At 45.5% G+C, this 22,037-nt stretch overlaps 1 protein-coding gene across 1 annotated transcript in view; it reads left to right on the top strand.

Annotated features, from left to right (window-relative positions):
* LOC128878490 (retinal homeobox protein Rx1-like) overlaps nucleotides 1-19,714 on the top strand; it is a 49,017-nt gene extending 29,303 nt beyond the window's left edge. Inside the window, exons 3-5 of the mRNA XM_054126737.1 lie at nucleotides 15,184-15,281; nucleotides 15,362-15,540; nucleotides 16,686-19,714. Coding sequence (XP_053982712.1) covers nucleotides 15,184-15,281; nucleotides 15,362-15,540; nucleotides 16,686-16,849 — 441 coding nt within the window. The 3' untranslated portion in view covers nucleotides 16,850-19,714. The remainder of the gene's footprint in view (nucleotides 1-15,183; nucleotides 15,282-15,361; nucleotides 15,541-16,685) is intronic.
* Nucleotides 19,715-22,037: the final 2,323 nt, after the last annotated feature.

Raw genomic sequence — 22,037 nt, 5'->3', positions numbered from 1 at the left:
CTCTCTCTCTCTCTCTCTCTCTCTCTCTCTCTCTCTCTCTCTCTCTCCATCGTATCCGCAGAGTTTCCACCATACTTCCCACAGCGACACCGAGAACCATCGACAATCTCACCTCAAAGGAATCCTAACTATCTCTATCATTCTTTTCACGCCCCATCATCGGAGTCCCACGATCATCCCTCAGAGGTCGGCTCAGCGACGTTAATAATGGTCGAAGCGATCCAAATACATCTAATTCCGAGGGACCAGGAGCAGGATAAAGAGCCGTTCGAGCTCGATATCCCCCCGTTGTGGAAGACGTTCGCGGATACAAATGTTATTACGCGCAAGCACCTCTGATCTTCCGCGTGAGCAGCCAATGGCCTTTCTCTCCGAGCCTCCTTCCACGCGTCAGATCGTTTTTCTTGTGGGTGCGATGTTTCCAGGCGGAAAATAAGATAATGGCCTCGCGCTAGGCGCGAGAGCCCTGCTCCAGCGAGGAGAAAATGGGGCGGCGGGAAATAGCGAAGATCGTGGGAGCGGGACACCTGCTGCGCGACGAAGGGCGTCACGAAGGAAGGATAGGGCAAAAAAAAATATATATATATAACGCGACGAATCGGATAGGACAGGCCTCTAGTCCTAGAAGAAAATATGTCGGGAGACTGGAGTTCAGTCAGCCTCGAGACGATTGAGCGTCGGTGGTGAGGGATGAACAGATGGAGCAGGGTCAAATTACACTATCAAAAATCTATAATTTTGTTATTCGTGGCCCTTGCTATGTACATCTATTCAGAACTAACCAATTTTCTATATAGTAGGTCGTTTCATAAGTTCGCGCCATAGATTGCGTTTTTATTAAACAAAAAGTGTGCAGAAGTTTGATGGCATAGAAAGAGAGGGTAATTATATTTTTTGCCAAGAAAGATTGCCCGAAGATCTTGTATCGCGTTAGAGATAAAGCCTTGTGCGTAGTCAGCCCTGGGACGAGTGGAAGTGGTGAGAGACGAAATAAGTCAGACGGACTCGAACGGACTCGATAGAGCCAAAATGAAGATAATATCAGTATACGTTAACTTTATTTTATAATGAAGTATTGAGTGAATTTAGTGTAGAATTGATCCTGTTAAATCTGGCTTCGTGATGGGGTGGTGGATATTCGAAAATCGAGAAGCAGCAGCAACCTTCCACCATTATGTAAAGTTCCACCAAACTTCAGAGCGTTCCCTCGCGAGTAAAATTCTTCAAAGGGGGCTGAAAACTTTTCTTTCGGCACGCATTTATCAGAAGCTAATTAATCGGGTGGCCTTTTGTCTCCTTCGAGTCTCCTTGCCAGCAGAAATTATAATCGCGCTTAATTCGTTAACACCTTCTGGGTTCATTAACGGCGCTTTTTTTCGCATTTAAAACATGTTTCAAGAGAAAAGGGGTGAGGATAAGGAGATCGTTTCTCGGTAACAGACTGTCAAGACCCTCAAGTCGGCGCAGGAACACGTCCTTCGATCCTGCGGGGTCGCGAGAGCATGCGAAGTGGGTAAACTCTTGCAGTGCCGTCTAACGAGTATTATAATTACTGTCGCGTAACTCAATATTGCCCCCTCGATATGCTAAACTCCCGCGGAATATAGTGTTAATAGGCGTGGAATGGCGCGGGACAACACCCCGCTTCTATTAATTGCACTTCACCCTAAATGCAAATTGTTCGAAATTGAGCGAGGGCTCCCCGAATATTTGGAAACTCCATTACGGGCCAGTGTTCGTCCTTTCGTTCGCGCGCGCGTGCACACAGATACAAGCCGACAGTTCGCAACCGTGAGGACGGGTTCGATTCGAGAGGAGACCGAGAAAACTTCGGGGGATGATACCAAGCGAAAGAGAAATGAAAATAATCTATAAAAAATTGAATCAAGTCTTTGGAAGAAAATAGTGCTAACGTCAAGAATGTTTAGGCCTTAATTTATCGATAGACTCTGAATACGTTTATCTATACTATAACAAACTTTTAGAGTGACTCGTGGTTCCTTCTCAGACGTGCAGCAAGTCAATCGTGACATACTGCAAAAGGACCCACCAGTCTCCTAACTGCAGCAATCTTATCGATCTGTGTCTGGCTTCAGTTCCACCATCAAGTCGTAAACAACTCAAAAAATGTAGGAATCTCTGATAGTGGCTCTAAATGTATGCATAAATTCATGTACTATCAGCAGGCCACGAATCATTCAAATTTCCATCAGATATTTACTTCATTGTATCTTTGAAATGTCCACGAATCCCTAACACACTGGCATGTCCCTAAAGACATTTCATTTTCCCAATCAGTTCGTATTAAGTCATACTTACTCCCTCGATAAGTTATTCCTACAACCCCAACACACAAAAGAGGTCTTATCCCCGCGAAAAATTGCCGCCACGTGAATTTAACACGGTTCAAGAATAACAGACTCAGCAGTCGCCTGGTAATTTCTTTCCCGACGTTCAACGTAAACTTCTGCTGGCCAAAGACATTGATGGAGCACCAATTACTGCAACAAGAGGCTGGTCGGGGTTGTTCGCAAGGTAAGTCACGTACTCGAGGCTTCGGGGCAACCATTAACCGTCTGAAACGGTTGTCGCGCTGGCCGCGAAAGCAGAAACCCCCGACAAGCAAAGAAGTCCAGAAACAAGAAAAAGACGGTCCATCGTTTTCCGTAAATACGTCCAGGAGATTAGCTGTCCGAGGTTCTGAGGTCTGTGGCTCAATTAAGCGCTCCGTTTAGCGCTCGGCTAAAAAGGGGTTGGCGAAGACCCTTACTCTGCCCCCTCGGGCATCAATCATGTCGGAGCAACCCTTTTCCCGAGGGCGGTTTTGCTCCTCTATTGAGACGAAGTGTTGTGCTCAAACACAAAAACACTTCATTTGGCAGATTAGCCGTTAAACACCAAGGGTACGAACACGCGTCCCGATGCTTGGGGCGGGATGAGCCACGAGAGCGGCTGAAAAAAGACTGGTCGCGCACTCGAGTTGTTCACCGCCTTAAATTACCCGCGTAATTATAAGGGCAATTAATCGCAACGAAGTCGCTGTCGAGGACGAAGGAAGGACTCGTTTTCGCGTTACATGGCGAGGCTAGTGGTATGTGGACCTAGAAGGAGAACTATGGTGGATAGAAACTATTTATTTTGGGACAGAGGAGTTAAGTCTATTGAGTTGTATTTGGCACAGTTGTATTAATGGAATATTAAAAATTAGGGTTTACCTCGCAAGCGAACTATGGTGGATAGAGAATATTTATTTTTGGGACAGAGTAGTTAAATCTTATGAGTTATATTTGCCCCTGTTGTATTAAACATAGAAGATCGAAAATGAGACTTTGCCTCTAAGAATGTCCTCAATGCAATATTGTATCCAGTGCAGCTATAACAAGAACTCTGTTAGTAGCAGGACTATTCGATGAAGTTTCGGATGAGTATCTTAATTAATATTGCATTTTTCACTACAAAGTTGCACCCAGCAGAATTGGCAACCCCTACCACCGTTATCCAACCATTCTCTATCGGCCTATTAACTTGTTCGTCACTTGCAGCCGCTTCGTAAGTAACAAAACGTTCCCATTCATGAAATAAATTGCATACATTAACAAAATATTCTCAAAAACAGACCACCTCTACATTAACCTACGAAAATTGCAATTTCACTTGATTGAACCTATTAAAAATATCGCTAAATTCCATCCAGTACGAAATACTCGTTATTCACGGGGTGTCCAGATATTTCTAAGTCCGATCGATCGAAGAAAACGTCGTCCTGGAGTCATAGTCGTCATATAAGAAGCTTTTCCCACGAATCGGCACGGGAACGTCCCGAAGACCGTGGTTGCCCTGACCGCGTTAGGAGACCGACGAAAGGACCTTCATGTAGGGCACACCCATAGAAAATCCACGCATGTGCCTGCTCGTTTTAATATTCCATATAATGTTATGAAACCTTTGTCGGCATATGGTCCTGAGGCCAGCAATTAACAATTAGCTGGCGGTCCTTGTAATCGAATTACGAGGCCCATTGTCGGGCTCAGGTACAAACGTATTCAATTCCACTGGTTGCTGCCCGCCCTCTCCCCACCCCTCGTCCCTTCTTCCCCTTTCCGCGCCTTCATTGGCTCGTCTCTTTTTCTTTTTTTCTTCTCGGAGTGGTTTTAAGATCGAATTTCTTGCCGCTGCATGCGCTCGACGGTTCGGGCGGCGCATAGATGCAAAATGCAACCGTGAGGGGATCCCTTACAAAGGCAGGACCGAGCCACTCTCTCCGACGTGGATGAATGTCACTTCGTGAAAATATATCCGTTTCAGGAGTTTGAGATTTCTACTCTGTTCCCCTAACGATGGATCGCAGGTACCGACGAGCGCGCGGCTCGAGCCCTCTACGATCTAGCGCGATGAATGCAAACTGGAAATCGCGCCGAGGATTAGTAACACTAAACTGTTGACGGATCGCCGCCCAGCGATCCAGGGGGAAGCGTTCCGACCCCGGAAGATAAGAAATCTGCTCCAGTTTCCTCCGAAACGAGGGAAATGTTCCGGTGAGGGACGCAAATTGACGTTTCGTATTGTATTTGAAGGGATTGGTAAATTTTTGTTGAAGCCGTAGACGACAAAGTTTAGACAAAGAGTAGACAGCTTCATAGCACGTTCATATAATTCAGAACTCAATTTGAGGTTGGACGAAGGTTAAAAACAGCAATGGAACTCGTAAAACTCCAGTCCCTATAGATGCAAACTGTAGTCTCGTGTTGTATTTTTCGAAAATCAGTAAATTCTTGTTGAAGTAGTAGACGACAAAGTGTAGACAGCTTTATAGCACGTTGAATGCAGACCGAGTTCTCCTAGATAAAGGAATTTTATGTACGTGTATGTATTATACCATTCAGAACTCAATTTATTGTTTGATTAGGGTTAAAAACAGCAATGGAACTCGTACAAATTCCTCAGTCCAATAGTGATGATAAACAAATGAATTCTTCTATGAACATAAGAGTATCAGTGAGGTTTCCATAAATCCAAAGGTAACCATTTCAAACATTTCCAAGTACAAGCAACGTTATTTTCCTACGAATTAGACAACACAAACTGCCACACCGAAAAATTCATTCCCAGACAGCGGTCTCACAGATCGAGGAGTCCCTAGAGCGTCCACCAGTGTCCCACTTTATGAAACACGATCCCAAAGAACGAATCGCGCCGGATGAAGCCGAGGTTCGCAACAGCGAGCGACGTCACCCCCTACCGAAATATTAGTCCGACCGTGGTCCGTCAAACCGGTCATGGACAAAGTACGCCGTAAATTAACAATTCTGAGATCCCGTTCAATTAATCCCATTCGAGCGCCGCAAGAGGTTCGTTTGATCGAGATATCGCGCGGCCCTTTAACGAGTAACCGATGTCAAACGCAGCCCGGAGACAAGGAGGAAGGAAAGGGAAGCCAGGGTCACTCGCGGGGGAATACACCGAATTCGAGATATATCCAGCAGAACTAACTATTAATTTGGTTCCCAGGCGGTAGTAGGGAAGGGGTGGGCACACGGGGGTATAGGAGTCGCACAGGAAGGAGCCAGAGGGGTGGAAGGCAGGACCAGAAAGCCTCCGGGGCAACAGATTACTGTGTACGGCCTATGGATCCTCTCCCCTTCACCTTTTCCTCTCCGCTACCCATCTCCTGGTCGACGTGGCTGGCCCCGTGAAGTTAATAATCATCAAAAGTCACAGTGTTTGTCGAGGGCGGCCGCCCTTTGTGCGCCCACGCGTGTTCCTGACGCTAATATGACTCCACCCGGGCTTTATTACGAGTTATTAGAGTTATTACATCGGCGACGGATTTTCACGTGCAGCCACGTTACAACCCGCTCGCCACGCTTTCCTTTATCTTGCCTCTCTCGCGGTTTTTCCAGCTTTTTCGATGCTCTCCGCTTTTAATTATTGCGATAGCCCTGACGGGAAATTAGGATTGCCCTTTGGAACATACAGGGTCATCTCGGTCAAACTTGAAACGATCGGGTGTATAGTATGCGTTTTACTGGGTTCATGTTAAGTGTTAGGAACTTTGGATCATTTCGAAATGTGGCACACGTACTACGTAAAATGTATCAGAACTATTGTTTTACGTATACTATTATTTTCAAAGAAAAGAAAGATTGGAGCATTGGAGAAAGGAAGATTGTTGCATTTAATTGGAACAAGCGCCTTTAAAACTAATCATGTGTTCCATCATAGTAGAAATAGCTACAAATAAACGTCGATAGGTTTAATGTTAACCCTTTGTACTCGAGGACTTTTCTTCTGATATCTAGCAGCGACTCGAGATGCTTTCTATTGCCACGAATGCTAAGTTTAATCCGATCACGTTTACCTCGCCGACAACCATTTTATCGACACATCGAGTTCCAAAGAAATTGAACCTAAACAAACATTTATTGTTGGTCGATTTACTGCGTGAAACCTAGTGGTGACCGAGAGTCACCTCACGAGTGCAAAGGGTTAAGTGTTTGGAACTTTGGATCTTCTGAAAATATGATGCACATACTAAGGAAAATGTATCAGAACTATTACTTTACATGTACTATTCTTTTCAAGGAGAGGGAGTTAGAAAATGTAGACCACCTCTGTTCTATTCGGTCGATACTCGCGGCTATTTCAGACCACGAACACACCAGTCAGGTTATTTCCATCGGGCATTAATCATACATCTGCGTGTAACGAGCGACGAGTTGCCCAAGTTAATTAAACGGAATTCTTCTAGTATCATCTCCACCCGTAGAGGATATATTTCGGTTACTCGAATTTTTCCCCATTCGCCGGGCATAATTGGACGCTTCGAAGTGGACACGGCAAACAATAAAACCCTGGCTCCGAAATAGAAAAACCAAATGCGACCGGGTTGCTCGAGTTAAACGCTTATCGATTGTTTCTTCGTTCTCGTTGGTTCTCCATAATGGCCACGAGTCGACCTGTGTCCGAACTTCGGAGTCGAAGATTCGACGTCTGCAGAGAGAAAGAGAGAGCGGAGGTCTCGAGCGGGGTTGCTAGCATATTGCTGGGGTAAATAGCTCCGCGGACAAAGGGTGCATTCAGTCGAAACCGATTCCGCGGCTGGCGACGAAAAAGGGAGTCCGTCCGTGGGACAATGAACGCGCGGTGTCAAAATACGAAGGCCATAAGGCTAATTTGCCGAATTTCTGCGTGCCTTATTCACGCGAAACACCCTCGCGATTATGGCGGAAGCGAGGACGGGTTACGTGTCCCTGTTGTTTTCAGCCATTGTGACCGAGTTTTTTTCAAAACCAGGCTAGAGCTAATGACAACGTCGACTCCGGCCGCGGATAAAAGAATCGGAAGCTTTGATTTCACCGCGATTGGCTGGATTTCACTTCGATTAAACTCTGTGGATAGGGGATGAAGTTTAACTATGTTAAGCGACGCAGAGGATTCTCTCGTTTCATTGAAATTAATTTTATTTCTACATTTGATACTTATCGTAAGCTTTTAGGAAATGTTTATTTGTTTTTATAATGAAATCGTTGTATCAAAAAGATATCTTTCATATTAAAATGGCAGAATGTTTTGAGAAATAATTACTTGATCGTCATACGAGTAGATAAATCCCGAATAATCCAGCTTAGATATTAAAATGGTTGGAAAGATTAATTAAATAACAAGATTCTTTAGCGTGGAAGCCCGAGGCGTCTTCAGAATTTTTACTGAATTATTTTCGCTTGGTAACGGCGAGCCCCAGCGTCTTTCGTTCGATTTAAACCCCTCTTTCCTTCGACGTCGACAGGGTCTTAATAAGAAAGATCGAATTTCAGGGCACGATTCGTGTTCTTGACACTTCCGTGTTTCTCCGATCATTGAGAAAGTCGATCGTCCGTAATCCTTCTGAAAGAGGGAAAGAGAAGGAGAAAAGAGAAAGGAAAAGAAGGAATCGACCCTCGCTGCGCGTAATTGCCAATATATTATTCCCGGTTGCAGCGCGGCGGTTTCGTTTTTTAGAATTATGAGAGGTTGCCTTCACTTTCCATCTGTCTCTCCATAGATTACCCGCGATTTAATAATCCTTTGTCATCTGGAAGGCTGCGTCGAGCGTATTATTAATAACATTTATGCGTGGTACTTCGTCCGAGCCCGTGAAAAAGGGACAGATGACGCGACACCAAGCACAATAAAACAGGCGAAAACTAGGCCATCGCAACTAATTTTAAGTGCACCGATTAAGCGGCTCTTTACCAGCGGATTAATATCTGTCGACGGACGCTTGATACTTTGAATAATTCCTCGTTAATCAAATAACCGGGATGTTCGCATATTTATTCTCCGAGCTGGCTCGATAAATACGAGCGACGCGGATAATATAAATATTCTGAAAAATCAATTCATACCTTGAAGAGCTTCATAGCGATATCTCTGCTCGGTATTGGAATTTTTAACGACTCGTTGTGGGGTATATTTTTGTTAGAGTTGTACACAAGTAAAGATAAGGTGAAAACAATAGGAGGACTTTAAAAATGAATTATTACAAGCATTCTTAATTTATAATAAATACGTTTATTATTTTATTTATGCGCGAAATTTTATTCCCTGTTGTCGCATGTTTCATTGATCAAAATTAAGACACAGTTTGAGTCGTAAGTCGCCGGGTGACTTTCCGACAGGGAACAACGCGATCCACCTTGAAAAGAACGACCCAACAGGAGTCATTGTTCGACAACGGGTGCACGAGGATCCTCTCGACGACGAAAGAACGATCCGTGGCGTATCCGTCCTCGGCGTACACGGAGCCGTTTAGTCTGATTGTAAAAGTGAAATCGCCTCGTGTTTGGGATGTTATTTGTAGCACATTAGTATTGTATCGCAGTACGTCGGGGTTAGACCGGGGCGTTGGAGTGTTTAAGGGTGATTACACGCAACGACAGGGGTGGCTTTATTGGAGGAGCTCGCCAGTGATGCTCAGTCTGTCTCTGTGAATCTAGAAATCACAAAACACGTAAACATACACAAATTTCCTAATAAGGAAAATCAATCGTCATTGTTCTTATAGAAAGTTATCACTTCCTATGCCACGTTCGAACCTGAATAATACACACATCCTGTTGGTCGTCAAGTACAATAAGTTCCCTAAAAATATCGACGTAAAAAGTAATTGTACTATTATTTCGCCTAGATCAATAGATCTTCTGGTCTCGCTTAAAACCAGCGAATACTGACATCGAACCAAGTCCGCTGAACTTCAACATTCCTCTAAAATTGGAATATATAAATACTTGATACACTCTTTAGACAAATATAAAACTCCGATAAACTCGTCGTAAATATTACAAACGCGGCGATATAATCCGCCGGAAGCCAAAATCGAAGCTAAAGTCGACCGATCATCAGCAAACCAGCTCGTTTAACTGGAAACCAACCGACCACCCCTTCCCTCCCGGCCCGTGTAGAATTGATTTAACTCGAACGCTGCACGAGTCACGCCGCATCGTCAATTATCGTCGGAACGTATCCGCACTGCGGATGGGATAGACGCCTGGCTCTTTCGGCACGCTTCGAAACCGAATCGAAATGAGAACGACTGTATGGGGATTGAATTTGCACGACAGTTTGACAGGGTCGACGGGGGTAGGGGAAATAGTATGGGCTAGGGTAGCAGGAGGGTTGCCAGAGGAGTTTGGCGGAGGGGGGCATAAAAAGCATGGTGAATAATAGACTCCAACCCTCTCCAAACATCTCCCTTCTCTATGCATACCACGGTCACGGTGCCATGGTAGGAATCTAGGCTTATATTCGAAACGTGTCCCGCCCCTCTCATCGCCCCTTTCGTGTCACGACAGCGATAGCGCTTTGATAAACTTGTAATACACTCGATAGAGAAATAACTATCGACCCTGTTACTCTCTGACGAGTACAACTGGACCCAAGGATGCGGAAAAACCGGTTACGAAATTCTGTGCGTTCGAACGTGTGTGGGCATGTTTGCTGGGCTCTATTTTGCTTCGTGTTTAACAGAAAATTGTGGAATTGGGGATGGAGGCTCCCAGGTAGGAGGCATTGTGTACGAATAAGTGGGATCCTTGTGACTTAGTGTAGGTATCAGGAAATATGACGTATAAGATACAAAGAGATTGGACATCCAGCATACGAAACTGAAGAAGATATTATGTAGCATCTGCGCCTTCCATACGTAAGAAAATAGAGTCAAAGGAGAACAGGAAACATAGAGTGCGAGATTGGTTGTATAGGTAAGCGATCGACTGTGGATCCGAGGATCGTGGGTTCGAATCTCCGTGCCTTATTTTTCGTAAAGATTCCTACACACTATGAAGATGTTAAGTGAGAAAAGAGTCGAAACTAGAGTTCTCCCATCACAAGAACCTTTCCCAAGCCCTCGACGCTGTAAATACTTCTCATACAAAAGCTCCTACCATACAGCTCACCCTACAACTGAAGCAAAAGTTCCAACAAACATCTACTTACCGAACCCCTGTTTATCACAACCGCTGTTCAGGCCCTTATTCGAAATCAGTGTCGCGACTTTGACAATATGTGGCAGAGGCAATCAGAAGCGTTGAGTCGAACCGTTTGTTTTTGTATCGACATGTGTGACTCGTGACGAGCCGGGATTGACATCATTAACAAGGTGACGGATGGCCTCGTGCAATTACGAAATAAATCACGGACACAAAATTCGAATAAAGTATTTAGAAGTATTATCAAGTTGTTGAATACACGCGATCGCGTATTGTCAATTAGCAACCACTCCGCCATCTACAACGCTCAAACAGCGTTCGCAAATTTGTCAAGCCGTAAGGCTTCCAGCTCCATTACTACTTCCTCTCGATCGAGGAGCAAGTGGATCACCAAACGGAAAAAGCAAGATCGCGGAAGCGTGAGACGCGTGGTGACACCTCGGCTGGTTCGCAACTCTTTCAAAGAGGCGTAGGCCACCGCCGTCGGCGAACAATAGACGAAATCTGTTAATACCGCCGCGAACGACAATGTGCTCGACGTGGCGTGAGCGGCTCGAATACCTTTTTACCGGCGCTAATCCGAATTCGACGGGAGGCTGGTCGCCGATGAGGATAAAGCGATCATCGTCCCGGAACGATGCGCTCGAGCGGGGAGAAGACGACGACGGGACGATAAAAGAAATGGCGACCCAAGGGCGCCCCCCCCCCCCCTCGAAATGGAAAACTGATTTTCGCCCGCGATACGATGGCCCGAGCTCGTCGAGCGGAGTCCTCGTCACCATGTGTCACCAAGCGGAGGCGATCCGACCTAAAGGCTGTTACGCAGCCGCCGGGAACGACGTTAACGTCGATATTTCCCTGTAAACGACCACTCTGTTTCCCACTCCGTTTCTACGCCGAGCCAGAGATTTTCCAGGTCCGACTGGCCAAGCGCCAACGGCGAAGTGGTTTTCTGTCGAAAGTAACGGGGCTTGGCGTGAACGCGTTTTCGGCGCCAACGTTTCGGCACCAACCCGTGTTACCCGTGTGTTGCGCAACGCTGGACAATCGTTCGAAATTCCTCACCCTTGCATCGAGGGAGCAATCTACTTTTTCGTTCTCCTGTTTCGAAGGCTATTTTCGCGACTTTTTTGCAGTCGAAGTAGTCGACGTAAAATTTAAAAATTTCGTATGTTTACTTGTTCATGTATATAGAAGATTCTGTAACATTTGCAACTGTACGTCAGATGGAATGGGCCCAGAATGGTAACTTCCCCGTATCTCACGTCGACAGACGTTATTTGATCACATCGTTATCCCCTCCTGAAAAATTACATTATTCCTGATGAATTCACCATCGAATGTGTATTACATTCTCCTGTTCATGAAACAACTAATCGTATGACCAAAGTGCAAGTTCACCACCTTCCTCAGAATCTTTCAACTCAGAATCAGGAAACTATCTCGGTTAATTTGTTTGGAAGTTATATATAGTTCCTGGTCACGTCAGAATGGTAACTCTATCATCAACACAGGATCATCCCCTCCTGAAAAATTACATTTTTCCTAATAAATTTACCATCGAATATCTACTATATTCCCCTGTTCATAAAACAGCTAATCCTATACCCAAAGTGCAAGTTCACTAGCTTCCTCAGAATCTTTGATCGCAACTACCGAATGGCGCTCCATTAGTCTCCGCTAATTCGTCTTCCATCCACGATCATGCGCGAGGAAGCGTCGCGAACGCAGACGAGAACGCAACGTCCAATTTTAATCCCGGAATTACTTCCATTTTATTCCAATTTTCTTGCATTTAAACCGTCTAAGCGAGTTTACGTTCGCGACGTTGTTGTCGTGGAGCGTCGTTGTCGACGCTGGGTAAAGAAGAAACGCGCGAGGAAAGGGGAAGGGCCGAAGCGTGGAAGAAACACGGGGCCGAGATGGGCTGTAGAAGGTGGAAGTACTCTAATAAATTTACGTACCTAAAATGGTTAAGTCGCGTTAGCCCTGTTCTTTATATTTCCGCGAGGGAGGGTGACGGGAGGGACGCGAAGGCACGGCGACCAGCGGCGCGAGTCTTCTCGTCGGATGAAGGGAGACGCCGTCGTACACGACAGACGTCGCTGGATGGCGGAGGAGTGCTGGAGAACAGGAGAAGGCGTGAAGACGAGAAGAAGTGGATATATAAGAGATACGAAGGGAAATTCGCTTATTTTCCCATCATTTCGACGTGGCATCTTGTCCATGGCCTTTCCTCATCCATGCAGCCAGGAAAGAAAATTGCTTCTCGTCCTCGAGAGCGGAATATCGTCCTGATGAGCCCGGGAATGCCTCGATATCCGTCTCCAACCCCCCCGCGCTCCCCATCATCCTTTCCACCCCCGTCTTCACCGGAGTTATCCCGGCCGGGCTTCGTTCCTTCCACGATTTCGGGGCCGCTTCTCTTTCGTTTCTCGCTCGTTGACGACGACGGGACATTCAATTTGTTCGTTGTTTATTATTCGAACGCGACACGGCACCGTGAGCGACTCCGCGGCGGGAGGGAGGGGGGGCAACGATGAGACGAGGGAATTCAGGGAGTTAAACGGGAAATTATGGAGTGGATTACATAATAAAACGAGGAAGAGAGAAATGCTGCGACGACGGCGTGGAACGCGGAGGAGTCGGGGGTTGCACAGTCTGGTCGGTGACGCGTGCGCGTTTCGTCACGGCCCGCCGGAGACGAGGAGGATATTCGTTGCGACGGAAGTCTTCCGGGGAAATCCGATTTCAGGATCTGCAGATTCTCGCGAAATCGGATTGGTTTATTCGTTGTATCCTGTATCGGGGGCGAGTAATGGCTGTGTAAACGATAGGAATTTCTGCGCGTGGGATTCCTCGTTTCTATTATTTCGCGAACCCATTGCCTTCGTGATTGAATGCACGCTTTATCCTCAAGTTTTACAAGTTGGTACTTTCGTTTTCGTTGTCTAGTTCATCGCGGGCATACGAACGTTATAAATATTAGTGATACTACTTTGAAATTTACGACTACGTAGATGGTCTGTCCTGAGAGTTTTCAAGGACGCGACAATAAGTATTACGCCGCCGTAAAAGTTCATGCCACATGTACTTCTGCTAATCAAATTAATATGTGATGCATACCCTTAAGTATTATAAAAACAATTAATCGCTTTCATCTTACAATATTTTCCCACCCTTTTACACAGCTTTTTTTAATCAATATTGTCATTTGAGTCATTTAAGTCGTCGTATCTTAAAATCACAGAAGTTTAACCTTGCTCCCAAACACCCAAAAAATATCCTCCCTCAACCGAACCATCCCCTGGCCACAGAAACTTTTCACGAGATCCATCCTCGCGTCCTAATAAAATCGAAAAAAGCCACCGCGAGCACTATAGAGGACCACAATGTTGGCCCGTCCACACGATCGTGACGATGCGACTTTGCCACGTCCAAAATAGGACGTTGGAATCTTGACCATTCACGCTACCATCGACGTATCCCCTCAATCCCTTTCCCTCCCGCGTGCATTCGTCACGGACACACTCGATAGGGCCTATCGGCTTGTCTCCGCGGCGCTGAATAATTCATAAGCCGAGAACCCAGCAGCCGATACTTATCGCGATAGACTTTAGCGGGCTGCCAACAGCAGCCATGCTACAATAAAGAAATCAACATGGCCGACCCGTCCTTTTCATCCCTCCTTGTCACGGGCTGCCGTTCTCGCCTTTTGCTCGGGTCCACCTTGCCGTCATGTCGCTCACTTTCGATTTCGCCCCGCAGCCTCGTTACCCTCTTGATGTCGAAGGGTGGTCCCCGCGCGGACTCACCCTACGGGCTCCCTTCTTACCTCCTTTTCTTGCCCCTGCCTCCCAGGGGTGGACCGCCCCGCCCAGAGACATTTCTCCGCAACCCTCGGCGCTCGGAGCTTGCCAGCTTGGTAAACGGAGAAATCGAAGAAACGAACGGCTATGGTCGGAAGGAACGAATGGGAAAGAGAGCTCGAAGAAACGCGGAAAGAGAGGCAGCGAGCGACGTTGGCCGAAGAAGAGGAAAATTCGAAAACCGGGGGTGGGAGAAGGAGGATATAGACGTTCGACGGCCACTTTTCTCGCCCTGCACGGGAACGCTGCGAAGGAACTCCATTTTCTAGCCACCCTTGGTTAGGGGATTGTCTTTCCCTCTCCGACGCCCTTGCGGAATCCTCCTCGTTCTTTGCTCGTAGTAAAAATTTCTCAATTGACTGGCCCTGCGGTCTTCCTCGCGCCTTCTCCTCGCTCCGGGGAAGGCAATTTTGTACGAGCACGATTTCCAGATTGTGTTGACGCTTCCGCCTCGTTTAGTTTGCCTCGGGACATCTTTTATCAGAGGCTGCCCGGAGAATTGGACGTGATTTCGTTTAGGGGGCTTGGTATAGCTGGACGAAAATTCGATTCGGCGTTCAGAGATTAGAATTGAACTTAAAGTGGTGTGCAAATAGCGTTTGAGGAGTAATTTCGACAGTGCCTGTCGAGACATCTACTAGCATGGGAATCTATTGGTAGATTCTTCGTCGAGGCTTTTTTAGGGGAATCTTATGTGCGGAGAATTGAAAACTGTATCGAAGAAAAATGCAAGTCCCACGTAATGAATAAAATACGAGTACAAACGAATGTAAACTTTGAAACATCCATCTGTACGCATTCTACGATGATATCTGTCTCCAATAACATGTTCGATGCTATTGTTTCAGGTGTGGTTTCAGAACAGGCGGGCAAAATGGCGCAGGCAGGAGAAAATGGAGGCTGCGAGACTCGGCCTCAGCGAGTATCACCACGCTGCCAATATGAGGTATCCTTTGGACAAATTACGAATCGTATTTTTCCATGAACTGTTCAAATTAAACAAGATTCGTTATTTTTTTATCGCAGAAGCGTAGCTGGTCCAGCTCTAGGGTTACCAGGAGACCCTTGGCTCACTCCTCCAGGCCTGCTAAGCGCCCTTCCTGGTTTCCTAGCTGCACCTCACTCGGGATATCCCAGTTATCTAACCTCCCCCCGACGATTGCCATCGCCACCAAACGTCGCCGCCGTTGGAAACGCTGTACCGGGTAAGACCTTCATCTTAACGCATTCTCATGAGCGTAGGGATAGAACTTCCGCGTAGAACGCGCAGCTCGAAGACACTTGGCAAACTTCGCAGAATTAACTTTAGAATTATTAAACGCGCGGAGATTCGGCACCTGTACTGGGCGCCAAGTATGTTGGCTCTTCAAGGGCTGACGGGCGATCGCCACCGCGTCACGATCTTCGTTTGTCACCGAACTGCCAAGCATACTTGCCTTGTCTCGTTCACTCTCATGTTTACTTTCTCACTCTTCTCCTACAGATGCTCGTTTCGATAGCCTGATGTCTCTCTTTCTTTCGTATTGGCTTTAAGACAATGAGGCGGAGCGAAGAGGTAGAGCGGCAGTGTAGCTAGACGATGTAGTGGGAGTTACCCCTCAGTGGCCTTGAGAGGCCAAAATATTTGGCGCCCAGTATAGTTTTCTACTGACCTCGATCGATCGGTGACCGAGAGGATTGATAATAGTGTCGATGGATATCAAGTAAGATACCCGTTGCTCTTACGTGTACAGTGGAACCTCCGTTATACGAACCCAGGCTGAGACATGGGCCATTTTATCCAGGGTGCCATAATGGTTGACTCGCTTGAGCAAACAATTAGCTAGCTTCAGGAGAAATTAATTGTAACGATTTCTAGAATTACTTAATTTGTAACTCTATATTTTATGTTGTTCTAGAAATCTTCATAATTTATTTTTTCTGAAGATGAGCACAATCAAGAATCCTAATACCATCCTGGCGATCTAGAAATTCTATGTTCTCTTAGTTGGGAGAGTCCTCTATCACATTTAACCTTTTGCACTCGAGGCCTTTTTTCTGGTATCTATTAGCAACTCGAGATGCTTTCTTAGCATTCTATTTCCACGAATGCTAAGCTTAGATTGCCTTCGAAGATATAGCAACCGACTATCATTTTATTGACGCTTCGAATTCCAAAGAAATATAAATCTAAAGAAACATTATTGCTGGTAGATTTGCTGCGTCAAACCTAGTGGAATCTGAAAGTTACCTCTCGAATGCAAAGGGTTACCTAATACACCATTTCGAATAACGGAGGTTCCGCTGTGCGAGGGTGTTTGGACCACCCTGCACGCAATAATCGAAGGAAACTGGTTTGTTTGGTCGACAGGAGCCCTCAGCGCAGGGATGACGAGCATAGGAAACGGGGGACACGTTCCAGCGGCGCCTTCGAGTCCCCCAGGCCACGATCCGCGTACCACCAGCATCCAGGCTCTGAGAATGAGGGCTAAGGAGCACGTCGAAAGCATCACCAAAGGGTTGCAAATGGTCTGAAGTTTAACGTACAACCCACGAAGGCTGCCCACCGCGTACGATCGCACGGAGGCTACCATTTTCACACCGCGGGCGTGACGAGAAGCGAAGCTGCTCTACCTTCGATCCTTCGATCCCCTGGAAGACTGTACAGGCGGCACAGGTCGTCTTTAGTCGCCGATTCCAGTGGGTGAACGACGCGGACGCGTCGTTTCTATTCCAGTGGGATGTTTTATCGGATATCGAACGCGAAACGCCAGGACTCGGACAAGAAAGGGACGATTATCGCGCACGGGAATGATCGGTTCAGTGGTAATCGAGAACGGCAGTTCCTGGCCCGGTTATTGCCTGGCTGATTGGTAAATCAAATTCGTTATATCGTTCACGGCGACGGTGGGTTTCTTCGATTCCCTGGAGACCAGCTGTTCGATACCGTCCCCCAGGATGGTTGGTGCCGCGTACCAGTTCACGATAATAGTGCAATAATCGAGAATAGAGGTCGGAGACGCGGAGACTTTTTGTACCGTCACGAAACGAGAGTAGAGTTTAAGATCCAAAGACGTTCCGTTTCGGTTAGCTCCAGCCGCGAGAGCTACCACGGACCCACCTAACTTCCTGAACCGTACAGCTCAGTAAGTAATATATTGCATATAGTTTTAACGCCAAGATATTTCGAGAAACGGTTTCCTTGAACGACGAGGATTTTATTTTGCGTGCCATCGAGGAGGCGTTCGAGACGATTCGAGTGTGAACGTTGCTTGGATCTAACACGTTAGCTCGTGGTCATTAGATAATTTCTTGAGTTTCGAAGTCACGAGTGTTGGATAGTAAGTTTGCGGGAAGAAATGTTGGAATCGGGTGATGATAAATGCTAGAAATTGATTGTCTTGGATTCGCAGAGAGGCAGAGTAAGTTTGTACACTTTTGGGTCAGGATTTCTTGGCATCGAAGCTAAGGATTGGTGGGATTCGTCATTTTTAGTTTGACGTTGGCTAACGTGTTAACCGATCGAGTGCCTGAGACAATCGTGCGTGGGTTCACCATCGAGTCACAACGTGTTTTGACGAGGTGAATGATTAAATTCAGAGATGGGCAAAATCGACAGATTACCCATCAGAGTTCGAATTACAGAATGAAATATTTTACAGAGAACTATCGAGGACGATGATGCCTAGTATGTCGAACGTACTACTATATCTTTGACATCTAAAGGAAAATATCATCCTCGATCCTATTTTAGTAATATCCATTAAAAATTCTAACAAAAACTCAACTAATAACTGAATCATTTTAAAGAAATTCGGCATCGTCAATTTCTTGATAGTTCCTTGGTAATTTTAGTATTGAAAATCAAGTGAACTTGGCGACAAAATATCGCTGTGCAGAGACTATAGTTGTCATCTGTTATTGGGAAAAAATTCTGCCCATCTCCCGATCGAATCGACAGACGGAGAATAAGCATGCGACCGATGCATCTCAATGAAATTAATTGGTACAAAGGGTCACTGGCCCGGGACGGCCCAAACGAACGTTTTCCCCGTTAAACTGGTCCTGTATCCGAAATACGATTAATGTAATTGTTTGATAATCATATAACTCGCATGAGCGCGCGAGATCGAGATACTCGTCGACCAAACAGCGTCTCGCGACGCGAGAATTTAAGGTTGACACTTGTCACTCGTTTTTATCGGACGTCAGATTGCATTGAACGAGATGGACGATCGACGGAACGGATCCAGCGTTCTCGTGTGAAATTGATTTGCCTTTCGATGGTGCGCGCAGACGAGAGTCAAGTGTCTCGTTTTAACCCAGACGTGGCTGAATTCCTCCTGGCTACTTTCTTTTGTTACTTCAAAGTAAATAGTCCAAGTGCGACGAATTTGGAAAAAGTTTCGAAGTCAGACATGAGCAAAATTTTATCAGGATAATTGGTGAGATATGAAACCAGTACATGGATTTATGTGTAACAGTCACATTTTTATTTTGCGTATCTCGAATAATAGCATGGAGCGTTGGTTTGTTTTCTAATTATTCGTTTAAAAAAGGTTGATTCATTTTTTACATTACCGAGGTATTTCATTCTGTAATTAAAATTCTAACTCCTGTTCGAAATTTTTGTCTTGGTCGGGATTTATCCATTTTGAAAACTTCGTTCAGGAAAGTTCTAAATCCATTTGGAAGAACGTCGACCGTGACTAGGTGAACAAAGCGCGAACTCTTCCAGAATTTGTTTAGCTCGACGCGAGAATGGACGATCGACATGCGCGCCTCGGTTACCGTGAGACTAGATAAATATCTCTTGTAGTATATAGACTCAAAATGCGGTGGAGGCGGCGGACGCATTTTGACATAAACAATATTCTGCAGTATTAATACGTTAAGGCGAAGAATTGTGCATAATTACGTAATAAATGACTACGGTATTGCGAAATTGTTGGCTTGGAAGGGGACTGGTCGAACGAACGGTCCAAGAGTTTGGTTGCGAGGAGAAATTAATGAGAATCATTTTTAAACAATCCTATCAACACGGTGTTGTAGGAAACGTAACTTGGAAAATGATGTTCCGAATTCGAAAAGAATTCGTTCGTGACCTGTTCTAATTAAAAGTAGCAAAATAGAGCAGTGACAGAGTCAATTCTTTCAACTTCATTCTACACTTGACTTTATATTCTCGTCACCTTAAGTATTTTTATTTAAACATATTTACTTCTCCTTGCTAGTCGTCTCCATCAGACATTCAGACATAATTTGGCCACATAGGTCCACCAGTCAGCTTCCAAGGTCTACGAAGAGAAGCAAGTAGAGGGTGAAGAACGTAGAGTTACCCCCCCCCCCCCGAACGTCTATTTGTATATATACCTGCTCGTGATAAAATAAAATTTGATGTACATATTTAATCATACCACGTATATCGTTTGAACAGTTCGACCCCCTTGAACGAAATAAAATCGCAGAAGTCCGATAACCCGATGATCAGGATGAAATTGCATGTTTTGTGAGAGCCCTTGATGAAAAGTCCTTTTCCTCCATTCCTTGTGGCCTTTTTGTCACCGGGACCAGCTTCCAATCGGTTTTTTTCCAAGGCGACTTTCGCGTCGAACGGTCCACGTTCGATACGTGTGCGTTAATAACGCGCTGCTTCGCGCGGAAAAAAGCCGCCGTAGAGGTCGGAAGCGACGGAAACGCAACGGCACGTTGCGGTCGAATGACGGAATTCGAAGCGGAACTCGAAATTCAGTCGCGAATATCGAAACGATGGGCTCCATCCGTGACAAATCAGATTGACAATTAAAATCGTACGAGTTTCCTGAAGTTAATCAACGCATTGAAAGTGATATCAAAACTCTCGTTAATAATCTTAACTGTTTCAATCATGCTGAGAAATCTTTATATTTCAGAATTGTTTTTTTGGGGTAGCTTCTGACTCTGACTACTTACATTAATCAAAGAATAATGAAAAATTGTACGATCGGATGTAGAAAATACGTCAGTTCCATTGATTAAAAATCATTATGTTAAAAACAAACAAGACCTGCATACTATAGCGCGTATTGTGAAATAATAACAGAAAGGAAAAGATGAAAGGAATAAACTTACAAAGCACAATAATGTTTGTTAAAATGGTATTCTGGCCAACTTGCTAGGATTTTCAGCCGTGCGACGGAAGGGGCGAACGTCGGAGGATTTTTAATTGTTCCCGCGCGAGGTCGCGCGTATTTGTTAAAGAATTAGCATTTCAAAGAACGATTTCAATTAAGGCTTAATTAATTTCGCGGAGAGGTTCGAGCTCCAGCAAGCACAGCGCATCTCGTTATTCGCCTTACTTTCGACTTAATTGAAATCGAAGATCCACCGGAACAAATTGAAGAAGTCAAGACATCGGAAGGAGGGGGGAGAAAGGAGAGAATTAAAAATCCATCCGCGAGCTATCTCACGGATGTCATAATCGATGTTAATGGACGCTGACGACTCGACGTGTCACTTTCGTATAAGTTTTTTTTAACAGTTCCCTACTTATCCGAGATTAACGAGGTCGACGAATCAGCTTTGGAAATTGACAGGACGTTAAGTGTGCCATGTTCCAACGTGTGTACTCAATTATACCTTGGGTAACGTCGCAGGAGTGGTGGTAACAAGTGCGAAAATAGAAGGCGACGCGATAGGTTCTTTTAATCGATACAGGAATGGCGATGGTGAAATTAAATGTTTTCGCGTCAACTAGGCATCAAGACATCGTGATCTCTTCTTGTTTTATGAATCGAAATCGGCGGTGGTTTCTTATTATGTTTAACTTCAGATGGAATCTACGGCGAATTCATTTGTATTCGTTTACTCGAGACAATGCATATGTCTGAAAAAAATAATATTGAAACAAACAGTTTGATCCTAGGATGATCCCCATTTAGTCTAATTTCTGGATTTATTTGAGAGTCGTGCATAATTTAAATGATCAGTTCGTCAAAGTAAAAGAATACATTGAAGTGTCTGGGCAGGCTTGCATGTATTTAAATTCAATAATAATTAAACAAGACATTCACTGAATTAAAAAAGTAAATACCTGCTACCTTTTTAAAACTTGAACGAACATTTCTTCCACTCGTCATCTTTCTACGATCCCTAGAATTAATTCACCGATGGGTACCTTCAGGTAGAGTAATAATGAACGCTGATATACGATCGTGAAAAGACACTTCATCGACGATACGATCCCGGTCAAAGGCCCCCGACTTTCGCACTCTGAAAGTCTAAAAGACGCTCTATATTCGCGAAAGTGTTAATAAAAGGGCAGAATATTCCTCCCTGGAGGGTCCTTCCCTCCTCCAGGATCGAATTATAATCGATAAACTGACCCCTAATTCGTCCCTCGTGGCACGGAGTACGGCTTCAAAGGATCGTTTGCAAAAAAAGATCTGCGAAACTGCATAAACCCCCTGGGTTTCGATATACGCAAACGTGCTAGCTGGTTATCCTTTTTTTCGGGGGGGGTGGCAGGAGGGGGCGGAGAGGCAAAAGAGCGGGTGGCTGCAGCGACGGGGCGTGAAAGGATTCGACGTTAACAGCACCAACAACGCCGGCTAGCTGGAACAATGGTGCTCAATGGTCCCTGAACGATTAGGTATTCCAATCGTCGCGTTAGGGGCCGCTGTGTGAAGTGCGGGCGGGAGGGTTGGAAGGGGCCGGCGGTAAGAGGGTGGCAGAACTCGCCCAA

Source organism: Hylaeus volcanicus, chromosome 1 (assembly GCF_026283585.1).
Source record: "Hylaeus volcanicus isolate JK05 chromosome 1, UHH_iyHylVolc1.0_haploid, whole genome shotgun sequence".
NCBI lineage: Eukaryota > Metazoa > Arthropoda > Insecta > Hymenoptera > Colletidae > Hylaeus > Hylaeus volcanicus.
The sequence above is the reverse complement of the archived record's forward strand: the minus strand, read 5'-3'. Positions and strand labels throughout refer to the sequence as shown.